Source organism: Cimex lectularius, unplaced genomic scaffold (genome assembly GCF_000648675.2).
Source record: "Cimex lectularius strain Harlan isolate CLEC.00 unplaced genomic scaffold, Clec_2.1 scaffold217, whole genome shotgun sequence".
In the NCBI taxonomy this organism is placed as follows: domain Eukaryota; kingdom Metazoa; phylum Arthropoda; class Insecta; order Hemiptera; family Cimicidae; genus Cimex; species Cimex lectularius.
Genome location: NW_019392871.1, coordinates 306,945 through 320,821, shown reverse-complemented (window position 1 = coordinate 320,821; position 13,877 = coordinate 306,945). Strand labels below are relative to the sequence as shown.

Here is a 13,877-nt window from a genome sequence, read left to right as displayed (position 1 = left end):
CAGCTAATTGTACCCTCTGACCAATTACTTTTGTGGCTTAAACCTCAATGACACTTTCATATGACTCGTTTCTCTAAACTAGTTGAAACGTTTTTTTAACTAGATGGAAAACTTGGCTTCAATGTTTTAGGGTTCACCTCCCAACTTTCAGGTTCACAACAAATAGTAAACTGTTAGAAAAAGATTTCTGTCAAATTTAAAAATCTTTTCTTGAAAAGCCAAGATCCCTTGAGCATGTACCCTTTGCCTGCTGGAACTACCTTGATTCTTTATCTTTGAACGATTTCAATATGGGAAGATTTCAAATGTAGTTTTGTTTCAGATATAATACTCAACTTCAGAACGACATTTGTAAATAGAAAAGGGGAAGTTGTCTCAAAATCAAGTTCCATCGCCATTAACTATTTAAAAGGATGGTTTATTGTTGACCTTTTAGCCGCAATCCCTTTTGATCTGCTTTATGCCTTTGATGTTTATAGTGGCGAGGTACTGTGAAATTCGTATGTTTATTTTGCATAATGCCATTGTATGTGTTTGATTAGCAAGCAGGACATGGGCAAATTCATCTTCTTAAACTGACAAGGCTGTTGCGACTCGCACGGCTGCTTCAGAAAATGGACAGATATTCTCAATACAGTGCCATGATCTTGACGCTGTTGATGTTATCATTTACTTTGGTGGCGCACTGGTTGGCCTGTATTTGGTTTGTCATTGCTGAAAAAGAAAGGGCTCGTTACAATAATGACTGGAACCTAGGTGAGTACTTAAAAATATCTTATGAAATATTCGTCTGAAGTGTTTCTCTTGTCAATGGCATCAAGACTGTGCATTAAATCGGTATTTTTCTATTTTTCCTATTCAACGAACTTTTTCTATTTCAGAAACTAAACCAATAAATAAATTTAAAAGTACATTTAATGCACCATTTTAATCATAATGTTTAAACATTTATTATTTATAGGAAGATTATTGATTTATTTGCATTTTAGGCTGGTTGCATGCTCTCGCCGAGAGACTGAAAGTAGACATAGACAACGTATCAAAATCTGAATCGTACGTTACAGCGTTGTATTTCACATGTTCTTCTTTGACGAGCGTGGGCTTTGGAAATGTTTCTGCAAATACCAGTTACGAAAAAATATTCAGCATAATTACAATGCTGATAGGAGGTATGGATGTAACATTCTCATAACGGTAACAAATTATTATTTACTTTTGTTTTAGCCTTAATGCACGCAGTAGTGTTTGGAAACGTTACTGCTATAATTCAAAGATTATATTTAAGAAGATCCCTATATCAGACGAAATGGAGGGATTTGAAAGATTTCCTCACGTTGCATCAAGTTCCAAAAGTACTGAAGCAACGCATGCAGGATTATTTTCAAACAATGTGGTCGTTGAACCACGGTATCGATATTAACCAGGTATGCATCAAATGTTTTTTTTTTTTAATCAATTGTTTTATTTATGTTACTTGTTTCCAAAAATTCAGACTTTGAGGGAATTCCCGGAGGAATTGAGAGGTGACGTGTCAATGCACCTTCACAGAGAAATCCTTCAGCTTCCTATCTTTGAATCTGCTTCTCAGGGTTGTTTAAAGCTTCTCTCGCTTCACATCAAATCGAACTTTTGCGCTCCGGGAGAATACTTAATACACAAAGGGGATGCGCTAGCATATTTTTATTATTTGTGCAACGGTTCAATGGAAGTTGTACAAAATGACATGGTAGTTGCAATTTTAGGTACTACTATTTATTTTCCCATTTTCTTTTCATTGTCACTTATATGCGACAATTGTCCCTCTTCAGGAAAAGGCGACCTTGTAGGTTGTGACATTAACATGCACCTATCTGGAAATGCCAATGGTGCAGGTCCAGCTGGTGAAGTGGTAGTAAAGTCAAGCTGTGATGTTAAAGCTCTAACATACTGTGATCTAAAGTGTATAAATATTCAAGGTTTAGTGGATGTACTTAGGTTGTACCCAGAATATCAGCAGATGTTCGCAAAGGACATCCAACACGATTTAACGTACAACATGAGGGAAGGATACGAAGCTGAAGTTAGTAATTTAATAGTTAACAACCAATTCTGAAAGTAATTGTTTTGTTTTAATATTTAGGAATCGGATATGAACGGAATGCCATCGCTGACCTTACCATCAATAAGTGAAGATGATGAAAATATACCTGAAGAAGGAGATTCACCCTTATCTCCACCGAACCGATCTCCTTTGGATGCCCTTAGTCCTAGACACAAATATGCAAGGTTTCTACTTATATTTTACTATTTCAAAATTATATACATCTGTCATAATAAATTATAAATTTTAAGGAATAGGCAAAACTCAGACATGAACAGAGAACGCCTGAATACCCAAGTGTCTTCTCTTCATCACCATGTGGCAACTCTAAGTCAAGAGGTATGCGATGAACCTAATCATTGCTTACTAACCTAAATAATTATAATGTTCAAAATCTTTACATTTACACTGAGGATTTAAATAAAAAAGGACACCTTTTTTGCAGTGGGGGTCGAATAAGTATTTTAAACCCTTTCCTATCTACCCGATCTATTGTGAAAACCGCATAGGTTAAAATCAAGTCTTGGAAAGTGTAGTTTTTCTTATAAGATTAATCACTTTTCTCAGGGCTTCTTAACACATCTCTCTTGGTGTGAGAATTCCCTTACCGTAACTGGGCAAATATGTGCCGATGTTCCTTCTGACAAAGCCGGCATGGCATGTTTCTGTCTGCTTTGCCCATTTTATTTAGGTTAAGAAGACTGCTGAGAAAGAGGAGATCCTTCACCTTCATTTTTGAGAGATTTATAAATCTCGCCTTGCATTTAAGTGTTTTTATACAGTGCTCAAGTTTTTCTTTCTCAAGCCGTTTTTCCAGTTCTACTTTGGCCAGTTGGTCAATTCCTATTCCTTCTATACCTTCCTGTCCTGGAAAACACTTTTCAGTAATTTTGTTCCCCTAGAGCCATTAGGCATTTAGGAATTTCCAGTTTGGACCTGAAAGCATATGCATTTAGTACCTTTATAGCTATCTGACAATCTGAGAGTATGTAAATGTGCACACCTTTCATATTTTTCTTTCTTAACTCCTGTGCAGTTTTATTGCAAGGAAAATCAATGGCGTTAGTCCAAGGTATTCCCTACACTTACTCCTTGTTCCATCTTTGATCCAACTCTGTACCATATTAGGGCCCCTTCCTGAAACTGGAAACTCCCTTTCTTCCAAAGGCCTCCATTATCTTGACCACTTGTAAGGTCTGTCAAAGTTGAGGTTTTTTCATTTTTCAGGTACCATTGCATACAACCATACCTCCAGAATTTTGTGGTGACTCAGATCTGGCTTTATTTCTGTGTATCTCAATAGTGTGTTAGCACTCTCAAAAGCCAACTTTTGCCTATAATTATGTAAAAGTGGAAGGTCGAGTGTGGTTTTCAAATGGTATCGGGGCAGGTATGCATTGCCCCTGTTATATTAAGACTTTGTAGCTTGTTCCGTTTCCTTGGTGTTTTTTTTGGCCACCATACTAGTGCTCCATCTGTGACCAGGGGTATGACCATTGTGGTGTTCAACCAATATGGAATCCTGTGGTTTATTCTCAAATTTTGGGTGCATAAATGCTAGACACCCATACTTTTGTTATTAATTATACTCATTATCAATTTAATTTAATTGCACGCAGATAAATTACTTAATATAAAAGTGTTAGGAAATAAACACCCAAATAAATAATATAGATTAACGAATTTGGGAGTAAATCTACTTTTTATTAACCCAAAACTGAAAGAGTTTATTTGTGTATTATTATTTTATATAAATAATAAGTCCCATTTGATGTGTAATTTTAAAAAATTATAAAACTTTTTTCTACATCCTAAAATCATTTGCGAACACTTAGGTTAAAAGTTATTCACAAGTTCAATTCTTCATTGTCATTAGATTAACAAGTTGTTTCTTTAGGTCCGTAATGCCATACATGCTCTACAAGAATTAAGTGCTACGAGTACCGCAGCGAGCCGGTACCCTTATCCACTGCCTGCACACTCGAATCCAAACCTGCCATACTCCAGTTACGGTATGTCGACCGAAATACTTAGATCGTCTTCTCAGCCTCCAGAAATATTCAGAGGCCACCTTGTTGACCATCTGTACCACCAAATAGACGCACAAACTCAGACTGATACTTCATTAGATATTATCAGGTATTAAACAATTTGAAAAAAAGGACAATATAATAAATAATTTCATTTCTTGCAACCCAGCACTATAATTTGACTGATTAAACTCGTCTTTTTATTTGCATTTATGTTCATTTTTCCCTCAACTATTGTAAAATTTTATTAGGTTTCATGGTCCGCTTGACCAAATAAATTCTTTTAATTAATTAAGGTTTTGGTTGAGATAAAAAAGTCAGTGTCACAAGCGGGATTTGAACCCACGACCTTCAGCTAAATACGCCGCTGCTCTACCACTTGAGCTATTGTGACTTAGATCCATTTGGACACTAACTTCCCATTTCAAGGAGGGAAAATTCAAAAGGTGGGGTTGAGATGGGAAGTTAGTGTCCGAGTGGATTGAAGTCACGATAGCTCAAGTGGTAGAGCAGCGGCGTAATTAGCCGAAGGTCATGGGTTCGAATCCTGCTTGTGACTGACTTTTTTATCTCAACCAATACCTTAATCTATTGTAAAATGTTGCAAAAAATTGTACAGCTAAAATTGTTAATAATTACATTTCAGCTGCCGACTGTTCGTTGCTGAGAATCCAAAAACGGTTTTGCGTTGGCTAGGGCTGGACCCAGAAACGCCAATAGCACTGAAGCCACACAACACTAAGAAGCAAGACCAGTACTATTACAAGGGTCCGAGGCACAGTTTGGACGATATGTGTACATTCCAAATAAATCGCATCCCATCTTCTCATTCTTTAAAGTTTCTGCCTAAAAGCTGAACAATTTTAAAATTCAATAGGTAAACAAATATTTTTGGTCCACGTTTCTCGAGTTTAGCAAATGTATTTATTTTTGTATGTTTTTGTTTTTCCAAAGGTAGTTAATTTTATAACTGATATTTTCATCTGTAAAAATTAACTTTTGCTACAGCACAATTATACTCAATTTTACATTGTTCATTCTTTCATAACAAACTGAAAACTGGCTAAAGAAATTTCTTATATGTGCCAAAATACGTGTAGTGTTTAAATTTAACAAATTGTGTATGACAGATTGTCTCAAAATTGTCTAACTTATCAAAATAATTTGGCCATTGTTGCTTTGGGTTGGACGTGTGTTTCTCACTCTGTCGTTTTCCCTTTAAATGAAAATATAAACATACCCCTAACTCATATTTTATACAAATACCTAGAACCTTGTTGAAATTTATTTTCTCTAAACAAATAAATATAACAAATGTGAACAAAACCTCAATTGTTTAAATTTATTTTCTTTTTAAGGTGGCTCCAGGCACATGGGATTTGTCTAATGTCAAATATTTGCCAAGTGACAAGATGCTTGGCATTTGCCAGTGTTCTTATGAATACACACATACAGGGTTTGTACAATCACCCAGTGATCATTTGTGCACTTTGAAGTGAACACAGAAACTGACAACTAGCCAAACGAGATGAACACTGACTGTTGTTGGTCAGTTCGTAACCGACCCATCTACTCAGGGGTCAGCCAACCTTTGCTTGACATTGGGCGAATCCTGCATGTCTGTAGTCTTTAGGTTAAACCCATTAAGTTTTCAACAAACAATAAAAAAAGACCAATAGTTATAGTATTACTAAATAGTGGTCATATTTGTGATCTTGAACACTAAAGAAAAAAAAATTAAGTGATTTAACACAATTGTATGTAATTGGACTACACCAAAGTGCCATTCCACAATTAACTTTTACTTTACTGTTGTCGGTTTTAAATGAAGGATATCATTGTGCCAAAAGCTAAGAAAACATTAAAAGAACAAGATTTTATTTTTTTATGTGCACTTAGGTATATTATAAACGGCAACAGATTTCTGATGCACAACTTGGCCAAGCCTACCAGATTACAAATTCAAATTTCAAATCTATCACACAGCAGTATAATTTTTACCTAGAATGTAATCATTTATACTCGCATGGTATGTACTGTTTTAATAAATTCACACGAATAATTGTTAAAATCCATGAAAATATTTAAAAATGGAACTTTTTAAAAACTAAATGGGTACAACAATAAATGTGTCTTGTTAAAAATAATAAAAGTTTATACATTAAAAAAAAAGAAGAACAGAACTACATATCATAAAATAAAAACTATCTGTGATGTATATCCCACACATAAAGTTCAGAACAATTGATTTTTCAAATATTGTTAACTAAGTGACAGATTAATTTGTATTGTTTTTTTATGTATGAAGTTTATTATTTATTTTGGTAAAACATACTTTCAATATTCTTTTAGTAAGCGGACAATGGAGGACAATCAAAACTTAAAATGTAATACTGATTACATTTATTAAGTACATATTACATCATTATAATGAAAATAAAATATTACTGTAGCAAATTACAAATTGTGATTGTTTCAAAAATTTTTAATAGATATTACAATTTTAAAAATATATTGTGGGTGGTTAATTTGTAATTTCAAGATGCAGTAATGACATGGCTTTTTGTTTTATTATTTTAACAGAGCATTCACTGATAAATAAGATTGTAACTTTTAAAAATAAGAACTCAGCTGAAAGTGTTTTTTCGAACTCGGCCAGCTGCGTCACGAATGGTGTCCTTTAAAGTATTCGCTAGTGCTTTGGGTTTCTGGCCGAGTTGTTTAATCAGCAAAGGACAATGGGTCAAAGTATGAGCAAAATCACCAGTAGCGCCACAGTTTTCACACACGTGCCTGAAATTTATTAATATATAATAATCGGTAAACAAACAAGTGATTAAATTAAAAAATGAAAAGAAAAAAATAATTCCCTTTAAGGATTTGTTAAATCAAATGGACTATCGCATTTTTGTGAATAAATGAAAATACTAACCGCCGCAGAACAGGGCATGACAAAACATTCCTACCAGAATTATTTCTTGTTCTTAAATTATGTCCTTTGAACATTAATTCTGTCTCTTTGTTTGAATAGCAGAATGAGCAAAACAGTCCTGTACACAAAAAAAGTTAAATACAAACTTTTAACAATTATCTCTTTAATATTATCTACCATAAGGTGATGATTTTATCTTTGGGTTTTGAACATGAGAAGCTTGAACATTACTCGCTATATTTTCATTTGTAATTTCATCAGGATAAATGGGTACAGGTAATATGGGTTTCTTGTATTTATTTTCACTGTGCATCCTCTCACTTTCAGACCCAATTACGACATCTCTACGAAGGATGCTACAGTCCCTCGGCTGCTCTACTAATAATACAATATTTGTTTTAAATTACAATTCAACGATTTGGAAAGTGTACAATTACATACTTAAATCGAAAAGTTTTGTGTGAATACTTTTCTGAACGTCCGAGGCATGTTTCATGATGTTCTCAGACTGCTCTCCAAACAGGCTAAACTGAAGAAAATTATCTTGACTGCCTGATCGGTTCGCACTGAAAATGTTATCTTCGTTTTGGGGCAAAGTGTTTGGAGGAGAAATGCTAAGTCGCTCAAAGGATAAAGAATCTACGAAGTAACTGTCTCCGCTGGACGCCGAGCAGGTTCGTGGTCGTAGGCTGCTTTGATAGCTTGCCTGTAAATCTTTTGGAACAGGCTGTGAACCAAAGACCCCATCATGACCAGGTAAGGCTTTTGGAGATGGCACCAAGCTTGGTTTACAGTCCTAAAAAACATTGCAACAGATTTGAAATTATCATCATATCTTATATGATATCACTTATAAAGATTTTTTATATGATATCACTTCATATAAAGATAAACTCATATCTTTATATGAAAAACACCCATTCCCCTATTTTTAAAAGAATGCTACTACTTATACCTAAATATATTTTTTCCAATAAAAAGAATGAGGGGTGGTGAACTTTCTGATAAAACTTCCTGGACTTTATTTCTACTCGAATGTAGCCACTCCACACGTTGTTTAAAACTGATGCATACCGATGCATTCAAACTTAGCCTAACCATCGTTTGGTGGGTTTCAGGTTACTTGATATTCTGCTGAAGGCCTGCCTTAATTCACGCTAAAAAATACATTCATACTCATTATAACCTTTCATACCGTATGTACAGCTACAAATTGGGAAGCCCGAGCCACTGGGCTAATAATATTATGCTCGTGTCTCCCTCCATTCAGTCTAAAAATACGCAATCTAAAGCTAACCTAGTTTGATGGATCTATGGGGTACTCAATATTTCACCACAACCCACCCACACATGCCCAGAACTTACCCTAATAAATATGTTTATTCTGTTTAAGAACACAAAACAGTCATAGAAAAATACTAGCCTAGTTGGTCTGGGGGGTACTCAATATTCCACATCACCCCCACACATACTCAACAATACACACTAATAAATACATTCATTTCAGGTAGGAAAATTTTATTTGGAAAAGCATCAAATGTTACCAAATGCATTTATCCTCTTCATGTATTCCATCATCTTTTTGCTTTCTTCACTGCTTTTTGGTACCTCTTTAGAGTCAAAGAAAAGACACACATTGTTCTGCACAATCTTATCAGGATATGTTTAATATAACATAATAATAACTAACATATCCGTGCCTTTTGTTAATTAGGAGATGCCCATGCGTCAGTCTAGTGTAGCCTATTCACAGATGAGTCAACACTTGTTTTTTTATCCATCCTCTCCATGGCCCATGGTTTGACAGAGTTTCATTTTTTCAATTTGTCAGTCACTGTAGCCCAATGTTCTGCCATAATTTGTTGGTCACTATGGCCCAACGTACTGCCAATCTTCCCAGCACAAATTTTTGTCTCACAAGAGTCTCTGGGTTATGTGGCCTTGTTGCTGTGTGGTCAGCATTCTCTTCTATGCTTACCTTCATGGTAATAACTTCTTTGTTAATTTTAACCTAGATTAATTGATCCTTGTAGAAGATATCACAAATGGCTAAGAACCACACTAAATGAGTCTGTGCATATAATATCTTGGCCGCACCCAGCAGATCAGCGCAGACAATCAACTCAATTGGTGTATCCCTCCCAATATACCACAAGCTGCCGACCATATCACTGTCCCTCAAACCATCTGTATATATATAAATATTGCATTGTCGAACTCTTTGAGGGCCAGGAATTGATGCTTTATGTACATATGAGGGGGTTTCTTCTTTGTCCATCGTATCGACCTGTACAGGATATGAGGAATCTACTGTTCCTCTTCCTATTCCCTAATTTCTAGAAATTTCCGCCAGTATTTCTTTCATTCTGATTCCCAATGGCTGGCACAAGTTCTTCGCAGGATGTACTCCTTGTCGCAGGTCGGGTCAAACAGCACATCGTGTTAAGTGCTGTTTCCTAGCCCAGATACTAGGGCAATAATTTAATATTGACAATATATTTACAAAGATGAGATTAGGAAAACCAATCCAGACAAATATATTCATGTTGGGTTTACATAATCTTCTAGCCCAGTTATGTACTGACCTGTACAATTTCCACTAAAATATTACAGAGATAATTAAATTAATACCAACAAATGCCTAACATACCTAAATATCATACTTTTTTGTTTACTTCAGCATCGTAAACTCGTTTTGTGTTTTTTCAAGGCACAGGAGCGAAGTTGAAAATTTTCTCCTGTCAGATTGTTTCGGCCTTTATTGAGGAACTGAGAGGCCCCTACTATTTATCGTCCTCACGATAAATAATTTATACTTTTGATCATTTTCCGAATAAATTTGAGGTCAGGTCTTTCGTTGAAGCAATCAAGAAGGAAAATCCTTGAAGAGGTCCGGCCGACAATTATATAGAAAAAGAAAAAGATGTGGAGGCGTTGTCATAGTGTCCAAGCAAGGGGAGAAGGAAGTAAGAAAAACCAGGTCAAATTTTTTATAGAAAATTATCAAGCGAACAGGCTCGATGCGTTATTTTAAATAAAGTAAATAAAAATATTTTTATCCATCCCGCTGTTGTTCTCCAACAAAATTCGGTCGAATTCCTCAGTTTATGTGTGTTCTAAGAACAAGACGAAGTTTCAGTACCTAGAATAATCCGCACCAAGAACAACAGGAAGTCAGTAAGTACCTAGAAAAGGCCAACTTACACCTGAATATGCAACTGGAATTTGATAACGTTCAGAAATTGTCCAATGGTAAAAAAAAATTATGCATTGACTATGTACAAAATGAAGCAGTTTAAACAATAGACAGGAACAAAACCAATTACGACAAAAAATTATTTATGAGGATATATTTAAAACTATTAAATTTGAATTATAATAGTTAATCACACTTATTCAAATTTTTTTAATAGAGATAATTTTGTAATGTATTTAAATGTAAGTTTTTAAATAAAAAAAGTGTAGTTTAGTCGTCTGATCGCAGACCTTCTTAACAAAATGTCTCACGAAATTTAATTTTTAAATTAATCTTTGTTTTAATGCTTTTAATATTTATCTTGATGTTTTTATTTATTATAATAAATCAATTTCACACGGTTTAAAAGGCAGTTTGATTTAACAGCAAAGATAAGACTTGGCTTCTTAGTTTTGAAAGGCCATTTTGAACTTGAGTTAAACATTTTCTTCTGGATACCAATTTCATTTTCCAGAAAAAGCAATGAACCCACATTTTTAACTAATATAAACTTATTAAATAATTACTCTTCAGATTTAACGTTTAATTTTGGAAAAATACTCCTATAGATTTATGATATAATTTCCACAAATATTACAAGTGTGCATAAAATATGCCAAAAAACATTCAACCTGTAAAAAAGAAAGCATTGATGCACTGATAAAACATTAGTTTTAAAGTATTCCAAATATGTATTTATTAGTCATAATTAACCTTATTAATTGAGAATTTGTGTTTGAAAAAAAAACTTAATTTGGTTCCAGCACTGTTTATTTTGATTTCATGGAAAGCTTTTTAACTGCTTTGCAGTCATCTTCAGCCAATTGAATTTAAAAAAAAATAAATATAAATTTAGTTTTTTATTTTTTATTTAATTGGCTGAGGATGACTGCAAAGCAATTGAAAAGCTTTCCATAAAATCAAAATAATAAACAGTGCTGGAACTAAAAGAAATTTTCTTCAAAAACAGATTTTTTATTGTGAAGTTCCATAACTTGAACAGTACTACTTTAGACAAAATACCTTATTAATTATTTAAACTAATTATACTTTTTATCCAAGGTCTTGGTTGAGATGAAGAAGCTAGTGTCACGCTCATTTCAACCGAGACCTTACATAAAACGTATAATTAATTTAATTAGTTTTACAATTTATTTTGGAACGTTTACGAGATCTTTGCTCACCTTTTGAGAAAATGAACTTTCCAAAATAATTTATTTCAAACAAATGGTTAATTAGTTAATCAATGCTGCCTTCGATAAGTCGAGTTTTAAACAGACCAAAAAAATGTCAAAATTGAGTCAATAAATTAAAAAGGCAAAGAGCTCAAAATCGTACGCAAATTTTCTTTTACGATGAGCGTTTGCTTATTATTTGAGATTGGTCTAAAAATTTCGATTCAATCCAATCTTTTGTCGTTTAAGATTAAAATCTCAGGATATGAATTTTTGTTGTCAGTTTAACTTCTTTTTTGACACGCAATTAAAAATGGCCAATTTACAATTTTATATTCATTTCAACATTTTCTCATTGCGATTGCCTCATAAAATAAATAAACTCTTTGATTTTTATTTTTTATAAAGAGGAAACAACATACAAAGGAATCATTTTGCTTATTTAATACTTATATTGTTTGTACGGGAGGAAAAGCAAGATAAAAATCGAGACATTAAATGTTATTACTAGGGATTTATTTTTCCACCGGTAAAAAATAAGTGGAAATTATTTTTTCCGCCTTTTATTTAATGGTTTTCGGCGTTTCTTTGTCGGCATCCTTTTATGACCCCAGTCGAAATTAGCAGTCATGGAGGGAGGAACATCACAGTAACATCCACCCTACAAACAGGAAATTTTCTGTTTCGTACAAATTTCTTTCAAATTCCAACATAATTACTGGCGAAGCTAATTTTTTTATTATATAACGTTGAATTTTTCAATATTTCACAAAATTAAAAATCGTAAATTGTAACTAGATTTCTTCCTGCAGAAATGATTAGTTAGCATGCAGTCATAAAGTCATTAATATGCTTTTAAAAATTTTAAGCATGCAGGGAACACATTTTTTTAAATCCGATTGTATACATTTTTTTAATAGAATTAATTAAAGTATATATTTGTTTTAATTGTTACAACACCTTATAATCTGAAGAACTGCTGGTGGGATTCGTTGGCCACATCTTCATAAGTGAAATGAACGCAGGACGCTGAAGATCTTCGGAAAGATGAAGAGGTGTCGAACGCTTGATGGTCTAAAGTCTACACCGATTTGAATTTCCGTCGAATGGGTTGGGTCGGTGAATCCTTTGTTTGTTTATTCTAAGTGGGGAGAAGTGTCAAAACGGGGTAGCACAATTTTCGATTTTATTTTACAAACAATCGATATTCGTCAAGCGAAAATATTTTGTATTTCTTATTTTATTCTGGGATTATTTATTTCTTTTTTTTTTCTTTCAATCATAACAGGGTCAAATTCTATATTGTACGTACTAACCATGAAGTATTGCGGTTCAAATTGCAAATAAGACACTGAAACATTATACAAAACATAAGCAAACTAACAATTATTGTTTAAGCCATCTGAGGATGACGTGCTAGATTGCAAAATACAGCATAATTAACATAAACATATTTATTTTTACAGTTGTATCATAAATAAAAATAAATATCTATAAACTATCAAAATTGTTCTTATAAAATTGTTTAACAGCATTCAAACGAAGTCAGTTATTTCTTCAAGAATTTTTTTTGCAACACAAAGTTTGCAACTGAACTTCAACAATTTGATAAACACTTCTGAAACATTTTTTTTGCTAAATTCAAAGCCAAGTCAGGAAAATAAAAATTTAAAGTACAAACTCAAATCATTTTAATTTTTTGGAATGGCAGTTTTGTTACAAAATCAACACTTTTGTTGCGTTTTATTTTTTGAAAAAATGCATTTCTTAATGTGTAAAGATTCGTGACCGTTAATCGATATCTGAATAACTGCATTTCTTAATTTAAACTAATCATCGGGTAAGTGTAAAAAAATAAATGAACAAACTTATATCAAAATAGATATCATGAACTAAATCGTCTTGGTGAAATGGTGTTTGTCGCCAAGATACCTGGAAAAATTATGTCTGAACAGTATTGAAAATATGGATAAGGCCAGGACGTCCCAATTTCTGGAATTTGATGCTAAAAATACAATAAAAAATCACGAATAATCTGCATCTGGATGGTCTGGATGAAAAAAACAATTTCAATTGTTACTACCAAGCTTTCAACCTATTTGAAGGTCATCGTCAGGACAAAACAATCTTAAATGTTTGCTTCCATTTTAGTCAGCTGTATCACTATAATGTGTTTTTTTGATAGTCAGGGTGGCGGTCAAGAAAACGAGAACTTTCAACCTCTCATTCCAAAATTTTACTGAGCTGACAATCAAGTTTTTGGAGTAAGAGGTTGAAAGTTCTCATTTTCTTGGCCATCACCATGACTATCAAGCAAAACTCATACCTAATCTTAATTATGTCTACAAATTGACATATTTAAATTGTTAATAGGTAGTTTCAAATTTCTTTGAAAACCGACAGTCTAAATATGGCCAAGGACTAT

General features: G+C 33.5%; 2 protein-coding genes across 5 annotated transcripts in view; one reads left to right on the top strand and one right to left on the bottom strand.

Annotated features, from left to right (window-relative positions):
• The window catches only part of LOC106661297 (potassium voltage-gated channel subfamily H member 8), an 80,568-nt gene extending 75,165 nt beyond the window's left edge, over window positions 1–5,403 (top strand). For 2 of the 3 annotated variants that reach the window (XM_014384587.2, XM_024228891.1), the window contains 10 exons: window positions 323–486; window positions 543–756; window positions 990–1,169; window positions 1,225–1,424; window positions 1,493–1,742; window positions 1,809–2,059; window positions 2,120–2,265; window positions 2,332–2,419; window positions 3,978–4,219; window positions 4,757–5,403. In XM_014384587.2, coding sequence (XP_014240073.1) covers window positions 323–486; window positions 543–756; window positions 990–1,169; window positions 1,225–1,424; window positions 1,493–1,742; window positions 1,809–2,059; window positions 2,120–2,265; window positions 2,332–2,419; window positions 3,978–4,219; window positions 4,757–4,967 — 1,946 coding nt within the window. In that variant the 3' untranslated portion in view covers window positions 4,968–5,403. The remainder of the gene's footprint in view (window positions 1–322; window positions 487–542; window positions 757–989; window positions 1,170–1,224; window positions 1,425–1,492; window positions 1,743–1,808; window positions 2,060–2,119; window positions 2,266–2,331; window positions 2,420–3,977; window positions 4,220–4,756) is intronic. The other variant, XM_024228890.1, reaches the window with a different exon arrangement.
• A 1,230-nt stretch (window positions 5,404–6,633) lies between these two features.
• LOC106661335 lies at window positions 6,634–12,548 on the bottom strand. Of its 2 annotated transcripts, none has more exons than XM_014384636.2 (5): window positions 12,413–12,548; window positions 7,484–7,838; window positions 7,220–7,420; window positions 7,043–7,160; window positions 6,634–6,903 (listed from the first exon to the last, which is right to left on the bottom strand). In XM_014384636.2, exons 1-5 carry the CDS (start codon window positions 12,458–12,460, stop codon window positions 6,738–6,740), a joined length of 888 nt encoding a protein of 295 aa, XP_014240122.1. In that variant the 5' UTR covers window positions 12,461–12,548; the 3' UTR covers window positions 6,634–6,737. The 2 variants fall into 2 exon arrangements, with proteins under 2 accessions (XP_014240122.1, XP_014240123.1); XM_014384637.2 differs by having other exon boundaries at window positions 7,220–7,417.
• Between the last annotated feature and the right edge of the window lie 1,329 nt (window positions 12,549–13,877).

Bases quoted from the DNA above. Each gene is read 5' to 3' on its own strand.
- LOC106661335 (XM_014384636.2), bottom strand. From the start codon at position 12,460: ATGAAGATGTGGCCAACGAATCCCACCAGCAGTTCTTCAGATTATAAG. The intron at 7,839-12,412 runs GTGTTGTAACAA...AATGTTTTTTAG, and splicing joins GCAGTTCTTCAGATTATAAG to GACTGTAAACCAAGCTTGGT. The intron at 7,161-7,219 runs GTAGATAATATT...TTTTGTGTACAG, and splicing joins GATAAAATCATCACCTTATG to GACTGTTTTGCTCATTCTGC.